This window comes from Octopus sinensis, unplaced genomic scaffold, assembly GCF_006345805.1.
Source record: "Octopus sinensis unplaced genomic scaffold, ASM634580v1 Contig10380, whole genome shotgun sequence".
In the NCBI taxonomy this organism is placed as follows: domain Eukaryota; kingdom Metazoa; phylum Mollusca; class Cephalopoda; order Octopoda; family Octopodidae; genus Octopus; species Octopus sinensis.
This window is the reverse complement of record NW_021832123.1, coordinates 218,270-232,595: the sequence shown is the minus strand read 5'-3', so window position 1 is coordinate 232,595 and position 14,326 is coordinate 218,270. Positions and strand designations below refer to the sequence as shown.

The following is a 14,326-nucleotide window of genomic DNA, read 5'->3' as shown; positions in this document are numbered from 1 at the left end:
TGGAATTGATTTCAGCAATGCTATTGATTGCATCAACAGAAAACAGCTATTTGCATCAAGAAATTCTTTGTCTCCCGTTCTATTTGTTGTCTATTTGGAAGCTGGGTTGGGAGATCTAAAAATAAAGATAGGCCTAGATGTCTCAAAATTACCGAATTCATATATGAAAATGGTGTAGATTTTGTATCCGAAAAGAATCTGCTAATTTATCATCATGCAATGCTATAATTTTACTTAGAAAAGAAGAACTGAAAAGACTATATTTATTCCATAGAAAATTGGACCAAACTATACGTAATATTCAATGGAAAATGAAGCTTTCGTAACAAAACGAATAACTGTCAACATATTGGACTATTCTGTTCAAATGGACTATTTGGAAATGACTTGAAGGTAAATTGAGAGACATACATCAATTCCGTGGGAGACCTGGACTCACATTACCAAGGTGCCTAAAAGAAGACTATATGAGGATCGAAAGAAAGCATAATCTTGATAAGGATTTATTAATTTTTTGCACGGTTTATCTATTTAATATGTTAATAAATTCATGATTTTTTAAATTAATATATTAATTAAAATTAAATGTATAATAAAATAAATATTCAAATCGTTCTTGTGAGCATTATTATTGCACTTAATGTGTCATTGTTTGTTTTAATAAATAGTAACCACAAATGTCTCACCATAATAAGCCCCCAAACGATCCTTACGAAGTCCAGCCCACTAATTACACCTCTCAAGGAGTACGACTAATATCTCGTCCCGAATATCCCAAACATCCTACCGAACCAGACCCACACTTCCAAAGTATTCCCTCCAATTACCCCCAGAAATCCTAAGATGTCGAGGATTCTTCCTCAACATAATCTCCCTCTGCAGCACCGGACCTTACCAGGACAAGCTATCAATGATCCTCGACCAAATCCAACGACTAATAGTACACCCCCAAGTCACGTGCAGAACGACGAAAACGACCTCCCCACCTTCATGAACGTGATAAAGTCACATTTCAAGGCGGATACCCCTTTCCACGAAATAGAAGTGCTTGTGAAAGTATTTGTTTGTTTTATTTCTGGAAACGCTCAATTCTCTGAGGAAATGTCTTCTTTCGGGGACTATTGAGATAAACGGGATTCGGCCACCTCCACATATATATAGACATCAGCCACTGCCTGTGAGAATGATGTCCCCACAAGTGCCCGTCCTGGTCAAGCAGACACCCCCTATGAGTCGGTATGAGGAGAGGAGGGAGGTCCCGACTGAGGAAGTGGTGGAAATGAGTGAGGACACTCACCTAAGTCACTACAAGGACGACTTACTAGTAGTGATGGACGCCCTGTGTCTACGATTCACAGCAATTGGTTAGTTGGGTGAGTGAGTGTAGCCGGGGAGTACAACATTCAGGAAATACCGATGGAGACACTCATGTTGATTTGCAGGGCTATGAGGCAGTTGGTGGAGAAGGCCATCACTGTGTCTGAACATAGGGCGGAGAAATATATGGTTGGGTGGGAGGACTGAGTGAGTAGAACGACCCCCGATATGAGATGGTGGATGATTTGAAGGCACAGTTGCGGTATATTGAGGACTACAATGAGTTGGAGAGTCGGAGAAGGGAGGAGTCCACCATGGAGAGTCTCAACAAGGCATCCAAATGCAAGGCACGTTTTTCTCAGCCGGAGTATTTGGAGATGAAGAAAAAAGTGAAAAAGTGGAGACAGGAGAATGAGGATCAGGTCAGAAATAAGGAGTCGAATGAGACGGCTTTGGCTGCTCTTGGTCAGAGGAGAAGGGAGATTTCTGGCAGAGGTGGGGAGGCCTCTTCCTATCAAATGGTGTGTCTCCCATTTTATTTTTAGAGGTCGAAGAGGATCACTTTGAAGGATATTTTGCATGTTCTCAAGAGAGACCAGTATCCATTGAGTAGTGCTGCTAAATATAATTTACCTTTTTCTTAATGTTTTTTGGGAGTAGACTCCCTGATTATTTTTTTATTATTTATAGTTTAGTTATGGAATAAAAAATAAAATATTTGAGTGTATGGAGTCTGGTGGTGATCAAAGTTCGTTCGAATTGGTTTGCTTTCCAAGTATTTGATTATTTAATATATATAGTTCTCCACAGTGTAAGAAGGTCTCAGAACACATATGGACTACAGTACAGCGACTACTCAAGTTATAGTTCACACTGCACACGTGTCATTCAACGTGCCAGAAAATCACTCAATTTAAAATGCAAGACAAAAAACAATTTTATTCCAAGGCCAATTACTGCTGAATATGTCACAGGCGCTGGGCATTACCGAGCGCTACGGGTTACCCGAGTGGACTTAGAAAAAAATCAAGAAAAAATACTTGAAATTTTATGTTTCAAATTAACATACTTAATTTGATCAAACCCGTAAAAAAAGTTATAATTTTTTTTATGATATTTTTTAATTTGTTAAAATTATAATGCACAAAAACTTGCTTTAAAAATTACTATATTAAAATAAAATATATTTATTAAGATTTAATAATTGTTATCTTACATAAAAACAATTCTAAATGTATCTACTACAGATTTAATTCAAGAATAAGGCATAAGACGTTTAAGCACTAAGACTCCAAAATTTCCATATAACGTTACACAGAAATTGAAAAAAACTTTTTTTATGGATTATAACTAAAATTTTAATTATTTTTGATCTTTATTTATTTTGATTCGTTTCATGTGGGTTTTTTTCATTGTTCCGTCGGACATTCGTAATTCGACAATATTGTTTGACAATATACTAGAAATTTGTACAATCTCTCCGTATGGAGACTCGAATTTTTGAAGAGCTAAGGATGGATTTGTCCCAAAATCTTTCTGAACCCTGACCTATGTTTTAGATCTCATTTGGTTGTGAGGCTATAATGTGGTTTTCAGGATCAACTATTTTTAGTGGTGTCGCAAATCGACATACACATTACGATACTACTTTCCTGATGATTTCGCGTTTAACAAAAAAATATCTCTGATTACAAAACTCTTCCAACGTGTTATGTCCACATCAGTCATTTGATGAATTTGCGTAGCCACTAATTGCATCTCCTCATGATTGTCTGCAGAAATGACTATTTTATGGTTTCCACGTGAGTCTTTAAGATATAGCCGCCCGGTAATGAAAGTAAAATTCTTGGACTTTCGAGTTAATCTGTATTTTTTTTGTTTAGATATTCCAATGATCCCCTGCTCTTCCAATATTTTAACTATATGATCATATTCTTGTACAGTTTTGACAAAACAGCGAGGCACAAGAAAACTTTATAGAATACGCATGGTAAATTATCTATTTAAAAATTATCAAATGCTGCGCCTTTTAAAAATATTGAAATTATATATTTATTAATTTTAAATATAATAACTAAAAAAATTTAGGTTTAATTTTTATAAAAAATTCTTTAAATGTTAAATTTGAGCATTCAGTAACCCGTAGCGCTCGGTAACCGGTAGCGCCTGTGACAGAATATCTCACCAACTCGAGGTAATCGTATTAGGGTGAGGACTAGATATCTCGAAATGTGTGTCTTTTTAGTGGAACGGTGTCTAACCCAGGCATTATCCCTCCTCCGAACATCTGGAAATACAAGAAGTCGATTTCGCGTCAAAAGAAGACTCAGGAAAGCCTCTATTCTGGCCAATATTCTCAATAATGTACGAAAGGAGAGAATTGAGGTCATCGAGTCCTTAACCAACCACGAAATTGAGGCCTATTGCACGTGGGTGAAGGCAACCTGTTCATTCCACAACGAAGAGTGGATTTCTGCTGCCATTTTATTCAACAGATCAAAGTTAAGCCGCACTATTAGTAATTTAGGCGGATTTATGGCCTGTTGGGTAGTAAGGGTATTTCGTCCCACAGGGAGGAGTATTCTCAGATGGTGGAGGAGATTAACAATCAGCTGGAAATCTGTCATTACAGTCAGAGGGATTCGGCTGAGGCAGAATTGGCTGTCCAAATGGAGGAGTCGGGGATTGACCAATTGGTACATGTGCTAATTTAGTGAAGGATACAAATGTGGGTGAGGGTCATGTTAGAGAAGTGTTTGTGTTTGGTCGACCAGTCGAAATTGATTCTCAGATAAACAAAAATGAGCATTTTCGTGCGTTTTTGGAGAGTTATTCCATTTTGATGGAAAAAAACGAGGAGACATTTTCAAACTACCAGCAATTAGTTATAAATGGGGGGAAATTTTTGGATAAAATGAGACCGAGGCTAAAAATATCAGTAAATTGAAAATGAGTCGATTTTTGTAGAAAATGGAGGAATTGTTGGACATGTCTGTGGGGGATGTGAGTCCACGTGACGCAGTGTGTGTGTTTGTATATTATTGGACGCTTATATACTCGAATAAACGAGATTGGCTGATAATCGGCTCAATGGAGGGGAAGGGGACTACCCACGAATACAGGAGAGGCAAGTGTAGGCCGAATAAAACCATAAGTGAACGTCTTTATTGCCTCTACAGTCGAGTTTCAGCTGTACTGGCTGGTCTAGTATTGTAGAGGATTGATAAACTGATGAGGGTGTTGTCTTTGAGGGAGGATGTCTGTCTTTTTGAGAGGATGAAGCACGAACAGACCATTTGCTGTGCTCTCGGGTGATTTCTCCATGTCTCATCCACAGGGCATTTAACAAAGTGAGGAGTCTCATGCAGAAGAAGAAGTATGGACAAGTAGTGAATTACTGTCGTGACAGTGGCATTGAGAGAGTGATTCAAGTGCTGAGGAATGACGGAGGTGACTGGGACTTTTGGATTACGTGCTTGGAATCGTCCCTTTCTCAAGTTCGGGAGTGGAGTAGGGAAGTCATGTGTGGTATGTTGGGGGATGTGTCGATGAGTGAACAAATTCGGGTATTTGTGGGTTCTAATCTCAGGCCGTGAGTAATGTGTTGTTGGGATATTCAGAATCTACGCACATGTCTCTGAAGCCAATGTATTTTGACATTGCTTTCCAACGACTGGAATACCCGTGTGAGTTTAGACCAAGAAAGGAAGGAATATTGCGTGGTCTGTTTAATTGGTAACAGTCAATTGATTAATGTTGTTGTTGCATAACACATCAAGATATGAGATCCTCTCTAACGACTGCGTCTAATGGACTTTATAGGGAAGTGAACCGGGACACCGGTTGAGGTGCTCAGTCGAATGGTCATCAACACGACAAAGGTTGAAAAAGGAGAGATCGAGTTGTTCGATTTGTGAGTGTAGTGAATGATAATTGCGAGAGCGGAAATAGGAAAGATTAATCTGAAGCGAACGGTTAACAAGTATTTAAGGGGATGAATATCCGGTGGAAATTTATTGAGAATGGAGTTAGGTGTCAACCTTAGAATTGTCGACGTTTAAATAAAATCGTGAATTCTTTTAATTGGATGTGAAATTGGTTCGGCCATTAATTTTGAGTTAGGAGTATTGCTTTTCAGGCGTATTCTTCAGTGAACAACCATTTTTTATTTAGCACATTTAGAGCAGTGGATTTACGGGAAACGAATAGGAATTGTGTTTTTTTTATATTTGGATGTTCTAAGAAGATTAGTATAATATGTGACATAGTTTGCGTTACACCTATGGGCCGCGTGATACCTGACGTGACCTTGAAGCTTAACTTAATGTCAATATTGTAATTAATATTAAACTTCAAAGAATAATAACTTGTTAATTATTTTTTAAGTCTGGACATTGGCACAATCGAAATTTCGCTCATCGAATTTTTTATCTATTAAATTTAAATGTTTAAACTACCTCAACGCGATTGTTTGATAAAATACTGATAATTTCTGCAGATGGATAATATGGAGATTCAAACTTATCCAGTCGCAACGAAGGATTTGTTCCAAAGTCTTTTTTAACTCGAACCTAAACATTAATTTTTATGCATACTTTATCACCAACACTAAATTCATACTTACTATTGTAAACATTCATTTTTCTGTTCATCGCTTTGTAATAATTAGAATTAGGATCAATGAGGTTGATTTCGAACTGAAATCTTTTCGGACTTGTAAACGAATAATTACAATCATCTACATATAGAAATTCAAATTACATGAATTTTCAATTGGACTCGGACAATTGTTTGCATCATCGACTTGATCAGGACTCAACAATTCATTACTTCAATTATCTAAGAAATAATTTTATAATTACAACCATAAAATATTGTATTTATTCCACTTATTCCCCGGTATCTTTCAAAAGAGCTCTCATTAGAAGATGAGTGGACAGAAATGTTATAACTGTACACTGCATTTTCTAATTTTTCCAGGCACTTTTTATTATCATTGTCGATCATTTTTGCCATTTTTCTTGTAATTGACTGGTTGAAGCGTTCGACAATCCCTTGTGAGCGGGGATTGTTTGGCCTTCCGTGAATTCGTTTGATATTGAATTCCTCACATAGATTGGTCATTTCACGATTCTTGAATTCAGTCCCATTATCGGACTGAAGAAATTGACACGGACCATTTAAGAAAAATAATGATCTGAGGTTTTCACAAACTTCATTTGAGGACTTAGTGTAGAGCGGCCTCGCAAATGCAAATCTATAAAAATTGTTGAAAAAACTAACCTGCTATATACGTCAATGACCGTTAAAATCCATTTAAAATTTTTATTTATAGTAGAAAAACTTTTCAGATCTATAAGATCTATCTGAAATCTTTCATTTGGGCAAGTGCAAAGACATGGTTATTTACAGTATGGTCCAAAAATAGTACACCCCTTGTTTTTCTGACGAAAAAATCCATTTTCGGTACTAATAATTAATTATCTGAACTTTTTTTTTTGCAATTTAGTTTTTTTTAAGTCTGAGTTGTTAATTTTTAATTTTTTAAGACCAAAATTCAATTTATTTAACATTTATTAACAAAAACGTAAAAAACTGCCGGCTCATAAATAGTACACCCTTAACAAATTCAACATCTGTTGTGCTTTAAAATTACCTAATAAAGTTTTATTTAATATACAAAAATATTTTTATTTTTAGTTTATGTTCTTTTATTTTTTTAAAGTAATTATTTAATTAAATAATTATCTTATTATCAGATTTTTTTTATTTATGACGTCAAATGTTTCGATTTTTCTTTTTAAATAGCTCCACATGTTTTCAATTGGATTTAAATCTGGCAAATTTTTTTTTTCTGTCAAAAAACTTTTAGTCTTCTTTGCAGTATGCTTCGGATCGTTATCTTGTTGGAAATTCGGATTTTCTGAATGATCGTTGATAAAGGGCATCATTTTTTTCTCAAGTATATTAATGTACATGTCTGCATTCATGATTCCATTTATGGTATAAAGTTCACCAGGTCCTTGGAAGCTCATAAATCCACATATCTTTATATTTCCGCCGCCATGTTTCATTGTAGATACTATGCATTTTGGATTTAGTGCACCGCCATTTTTGCGCCACATATGCTTAATTCCATTTGATCTGAACAAATTGATTTTGGTCTCATTTGACCACAGAATTCTATTCCAAAAATCCATATTTTTGCCTACATATTTTTTTGCAAATTGTAAACGGTTTCTTTTGTACCTTTTTGACAATAACGGTTTCCTTCGAAGTATCAGCCATATAAATTGCATTCATGTAGTCTCCTTTTTATTGTAGATTTTTATATTTTAATAACAGAATAAGATTCCAATTGTTTTGCAATTGCAGATGAAGAGATTCTTGGATTTTTTTCAGCAGAACGTCTGATTAGACGGATAGATCTGATAGATAACTTCTTCGGTCTCCCTCTTTCTCGATTTAAAATGCCGTTTATTCCGTTTTTCGGTATTTTTGTACAATCTTAGCAACGGTGTTCTTGCTAATCTCAAGTTTTTTGGCAATTTTTTTGTATCCATAGTTGTCCTCGTGTATGGAAATAATACGATTTTTAATATCTGAAGAGAGATCAACATTACGAAAGTTCATGTTAATTATTTTGACAATAAGATAATTATTTAGTTAAATAATTACTTAAAAAAATAAAAAAACATAAACTAAAAATAAAATATTTTTGTATATTAAATAAAACTTTATTAGGTAATTTTAAAGCACAACAGATGTTGAATTTGTTAAGGGTGTACTATTTATGGACCATTAAAAATTCATTAATTTTTTAAAATATATGTATAATTAAATTCATTTCGATTTTCTATAAAGTGAAAAATTCATTAAACTCTAAAACAGATATAATTCACAAAAAAAATAATTAAATAAATGTATTATTTTAGCAGATATAAGACTTTTTCGACAAAAAAACAAGGGGTGTACTATTTTTGGACCATACTGTATATCTCCAATCTAGGATTTAAAAAAGTTAAAACTTTTAAGGGTCGCGCAAATTTACAAATTTCACAGTTTCGAATGACTTTTCGAATAATCTCATTTTTAACTGTGAAATATCGTTGTCGACATTCATATTCAATTTTGTTAACTCCTCCATGCGAGAAGTCATGCAAACTTTTAGCAACGATCTCCATTTCGGGTTCATTGTCTAGACAAATCACTAGCTTGTGATCTGAATTCTCACATTTAAGATACAATCTATACATTTACAATTTGTATGATACCTTCATTAATTACAGTAAAATTTTCAATTTTCTTAACTAGTCTATATTTTTTTTGCTTTGTAAGATGTTCATGAAATTTATCCTGTAAAGCATCTTTTAAAATTTGATATTCCAAACTATTCTTTACATAACCTTTGTACGAGGACATTGCTGGAAAATATACTTGCACGCTAGAAATAACTCAAGAAATTTAGGTTTTCCACCAAAAAATCAATTTCTGATAATTAAATTCCTACAAATATAATTTTTTGTCAAAATGAGAGAGTCTTTAGCTAATTTAGTAAATTATTAAATGATAAGAATGAGTCGCGGTCTAATTAAAAGATTTATAATTTTTTTTTTACGCTCGAGCACGCGGTTGCGCTCGTTGGTTTCTATTAGTGTGTTTGGATCTTCTTAATTACACGCGGTTGCGCTCGTTGGTTTCTATTACTGTGATGCGTTGGCCACCAGAATCACCTAATCTAAGGATTTCCTTCAGATGTATGCATATGTCTGTTGTAACGGAGTCGGTTCTACTCCCCTTTCCGAACATAACGGCGACGACTCAGACTTGTGCACATTCCCTGTTGGATCTTCAATGGAAAGGATTTTCTGGAGACAATGATCTTCTTAATTACACGCGTGTGTTGCGTTGGCCACCAGAATCACCTAATCTAAGGATTTCCTTCAGATCTATGCATATGTCTGTTGTAACGGAGTCGGTTCTACTCCCCTTTCCGAACATAACGGCGACGACTCAGACTTGTGCACTTTCCCTGTTGGATCTTCAATGGAAAGGGTTTTCTGGAGACAATGATCTTCTTAATTAGTTCGGATTCTTGTTCTCTCATTTTCTTTTCTTTCAAAATTAACCAATTTAATCCCATCAATGTCATAATTGCACATTTCAAGGTCACGTCAGGTATCACGCGGCCCATAGGTATCGCGCAGCCCATGTCACATAATAGTCCAGATGGTCGATGAGTGTTCATTTCAGGCTCATAGCCTTGTTTTATACTGATCAAAGTATTATAGTGGAACATGTAGATAGACAGAAAACCCACTTTAAACTTGCGTAATTTAGTACAGAGAGAATATATTGTTTGTTGACTTGTTCAATTTTTTTTGAGAATGAAGTTGGGAATGTTTATTTAAAATTGTAATTTTTTTGTCAACAGCATTAATTAATTAAATGTCACGTGTGGTTGTAAACGTTGATGAGAAATATTCTTTAATAACACGAGGACTGCAGGTTAGATCACATTAAAGACTCCAAGGAAGTCTTAGGAGAGGAGAAAATAAAAGAAATTATTTCCCATCGCCCTCTCAAAGTGTACTGGGGAACCGCCACCACAGGGAAACCCCACATTGGCTATTTTGTGCCACTAGTAAAAATAGCACAACTCCTCAAAGCGGGCTGCCAAGTGACTATTCTCTTGGCAGATCTCCACGCTGTTCTCGATAACCTGAAGGCCGGTTGGGACCTGGTCAACCACCGAGTGGATTACTACCGGGAGGTGATATCCGCAGTCATGTCCTCGTTGGGAATCCCCACCGACGACCTCGTTTTTGTGAAGGGCACTGACTACCAATTGGACAGGTCGAGTAATTTTGACTACAAATAGGAATTATGTGATTGATATGTTTAAAATGACCACTTTGGTGACTCAACACGATGCCAGGAAGGCAGGAAGTGAGGTGGTCAAACAAGTGGACTATCCTCTCCTTGGGGGATTGCTCTATCCCTGTCTTCAGGCACTCGATGAAGAATATCTCAAAGTGGATGCTCAGTTCGGGGGAGTCGATCAAAGAAAGATTTTTACATTTGCGGAAAAGTACCTCCCACAGTTGGGATGTGCCAAGAGAGCTCATTTGATGAATCCAATGGGTCACTATTTCCCCCTCATTATAGTTCCTGGACTGACGGGGGGCAAAATGAGTGCTTCAGACATTGATTCTAAAATTGACTTTCTTGACCCACCCAAAGTGGTTCAAAATAAAATCAGGAAGGCTTTCTGTATGCCGGGGTCACTCGAGGACAACGGAGTCCTCGCATTCCTTAAAATGGTCGTGTTTCCAGTCCTCGACTTTAAATCTGTCAAAGTCTTCTCCGTTGAGTCTCCTGAATTGGGGACTGTCGAGTACTTGTCCTACGAGCAGGTTGAGGAGGACTTTTTGTCTCTTAAACTTCACCCTGCCGATGTCAAGGCTGCACTCTCACGGGAAATAAATTATCTTCTTGCCCCAATTCTAAAGGCGTTTGAGTCGCCAAAAATGCAGAAGATTGTCACCTCGGCGTATCCTGGTGATAATAAAGCACGTGTGGTGACCCCTACCGTGGAATCCGTTGTTTCTGACCCCACTGTCTGCGATTTCCGTGTTGGGAAAATTATTTCCGTCAAAAAAGTTAGTTTTTTAATCAAAGTGGCAGCACGAGAACGCGGATTCGTTATTTGTGGAGAGGGTAGACGTGGGGGGAGGCCGAATACTCACAATTTGTTCCTCGTTGGTGAATTCGTGCACTGAAGAGGAATTGTCGGGAAATAATTTTGTGTTTTTGGTGAATTTGAAGCCGGCGAATTTGCGGGGGATTATGTCTGAGGGGATGATTATGTGTGCTAAGGGAAAGAGGGATGATTCAGAGGAGAGGGAGACGTTTGGTTTGTGGTGATGTTGGCAGAGTGGAGCCGTTGATTGTGCCTGAACAGTCACAGGCGGGGGATGTCGTTTATTTTGATGGATTTCCTCCTCAGACAAATCCAGTTCAACTTAATGCTAAGAAAAAAGTGCTTCCACGTATTTTGGTAGGATTTGTATGATGGATTGAAGAGTCACATGAAAGTTGGGGATGACTTGGGCGTAGTTTGGAAGGAGGCACAAATGAGGACTGACCGAGGACTTGTTCGGGTCAGTCGTGTGCCGCCTCTCAGTCGAGTTGAGTGATCACGTTTTTCCTTGATGTTTTCTCTTGTGATTCGATTATTTAAAACATGTTTCAAACAGTTTCAAAAAAGTAAATTTGAATGTCGGCTTTTTAAAAGTATTCGACGATCTTTTTGCATTTTATTTTTCTAAAATTACAAACTTGATATTACCTATATCCTCTAAATGTAATGGACTCTTATGAAATATTCATTACTTCAAAGTCAACTTTATTTAGATGTTAAAGAAATAGTTCAAGTTCAAAGTTTTAAAGAAAAATATAAATGGAAAATTATTATCACTTTAATGTGGAAATTTTTAATCACGAACAACAAAACGATTAAATTAAAGAAACTTATGTTAAGTACTTTCACATTTTCAAAAAATATATAAATATGAAAAAGCATTCAATTTGGCAATGTATAACTAAATTGCAGATATTGATGTCATATTTCTTAACTTGAGCCCCTACCGAACCGTACAAAATAAGGCCACCGTCATTTATTAAGAACCTACTTCTTTAAACATTGGGTTGAGGTTAAAATTAACTTATTCTAACTAAAAGCTGGTAATTTATTTGCTATATAAGTAAGAAAATTTGGAGGTGTATGTTGACCGGTACAAATAACTCTTGATTAGCTAGTTATGTTTGTTGTTTGTGCTTGGGTTGCCATTCTGATGTGCAATTCAGGGGTTATGGAAAAAAACTTATTCATTTTGCATTAGTCTTGTCACTATTAGAGAAGCAGGATGTATTTTTATTAATAGACGGATTTGTATCATCTATAAATTATCCCAAACAGTATTTTTAATTGTTAACAATTATAAAAATCGCTTAAATGCAGTTTTGGAGAATAACGGATACTTTACAAAGTATTAAGTAATTTGTCCCAAGACTAATTAGCATTTGATTTTGTGACTTTGTTTAAAATGTCAAAATTTTTTTAAAATAAAATTTTCTTTGGATTATTTTTAAATGTTTTATTATGTAAAAAACTTTGCACTTCGAAGCAGTTTAAAAAAGCTGTACAAATATTATTTTTACATTAAAGTTACATGCCATCAAATGCCATTTTTCAGTCACCAAAAATCAGTCGTCCGCTAAACCTTGAGTATTTTAAATTACTGTGTAGTATTTATAACGACCAGAAAATGTGCATATTCACAAATAGGTCTCATCCCACAATGTATATTAAATATCTCATATAAGAATTAAAAGAGTGATGAATCCTATTAACTGACAAAAGTGTGTAAAAATAAATGTAGGTCCATTAACAAGACAACAATAGCTACAAAGGGAGCATATGGTGGTTAGTTTACTCACAAGATTGCAACCTCTGTCGCCACCCGATCTCAAAAAATATGAAAAAAAGAATGTAACTAATCTAATAACTTCTCTAATTATTAATTCTAATATTTCCTCATTCACTTCTTATGTCTAATTAGTGTAAAATGCACTAATCAGAATTAAAAGCAAACATGCACAATGGCATTGAAAATTGCTATTAACATTATTTGAGTGGAATTGGTTAAACAGATCGGAGCATTTTTGAAAAGGGTCACTGGCGACTAATCCGAGGACCGATATCCTGCCGCTTAGGAGTCATGGGTGTTCCGTTGAGGTGACTCTCAGGCTCTCGACTATCCTTTTAGTAATTTACCTAGCTAGAATCTAATTTTGTTTTTGGACTTTCACTATACAAATTAATAACAATCAGAAAAAGTTTAATATCAGCAAATCAAAGGATTGACAGTAAACTCATCATTTTGTTAACAAAAAGAATATAAAAGCAAAATACACACACAATGGGGTAAACAGCACATGATATTTATCTACTTACTGAGTTTGTTCTATCAATTCTTAAAAAGCACGAGGTGCCATAACAAGAACATTCATGCTTTTCAACTATTTTATTATAAAAATAATTATAGTATAACTTCTAAAGTATATTTTAATATTTATTAGTTTTATTCAAAAATAACTTTTCTTGGTATATGATAAAAAAGAGAATGTAATTTGGATTGTGGAAGTGTGAGTTACTTCTCAAGATAATTTACAGCGAGAACTTGAAAAGTTAAGAAAATATGATTTGCTCGCTAATGAATTATCCCTGATTCACAAGGCCAAAGTGAATATAATTCCTGTTGTCCTTACATGGGATGGCATTGTGTCTAAATATTTTAAAAAATATTTGGACTCGATCAGAGTGAGGGAGCATCTGATTGCTTATATGCAATCAATTGTGCTTAAGCGTACGATGGAGAGCACTGTGCTGGACTTTCGGAGAGGTCTTTCGCAAATGGATTATGAAGCCCGGGTTGAGGAGGTACTCTCAAAATACGAGGAAGCTAACGGGATCGGTGACCGAGAGATCGCGGTGCGTCGACTTGTCGAGGATGCCTACCATGTTTTTTTCTGGATGGTTCGAAACGAGTTAAAATTGACGGAAGTGTGGGCATTGGGATGATAGATCGGGAAGATAGTGGAGCTGTAGAGTGGACTCCGAAGGCTGAAGGGTTTTTTAAGTAATTATTTGTTAACATTTGTTTTGTTTTAATAAGTCACATAATTCAAAAATAACTTACAATCACTAAAGTGGCATTTAAATTCAACAGACATCCTATTAATTCAACAGACACCCCATAATTCATTCCTTTACCGCCTCAAATTCGGAACACACAAAAATTTGTTTGTCGACAAAACTCAGTTTGTGGAAATTGCATATTTTCGGCACAAAAATCCTCGAAAATTTTGTTATTTTAAATGATTTTTCGATAAAATAATAATTTAAAACTTTTGTTTTAATATTATTCTAGGTCAAGGTTTTGGA

General features: G+C 35.5%; 1 protein-coding gene across 1 annotated transcript; it reads left to right on the top strand.

Annotated features, from left to right (window-relative positions):
* Positions 1–1,550: 1,550 nt before the first annotated feature.
* On the top strand, positions 1,551–13,963 carry LOC115228373 (tyrosine--tRNA ligase, cytoplasmic-like). The gene is given in 6 exon segments (XM_029798971.1): positions 1,551–1,739; positions 2,930–3,025; positions 9,851–10,192; positions 10,194–10,979; positions 11,011–11,233; positions 13,545–13,963. Coding segments are annotated over 6 exon segments (2,055 nt in total).
* Positions 13,964–14,326: the final 363 nt, after the last annotated feature.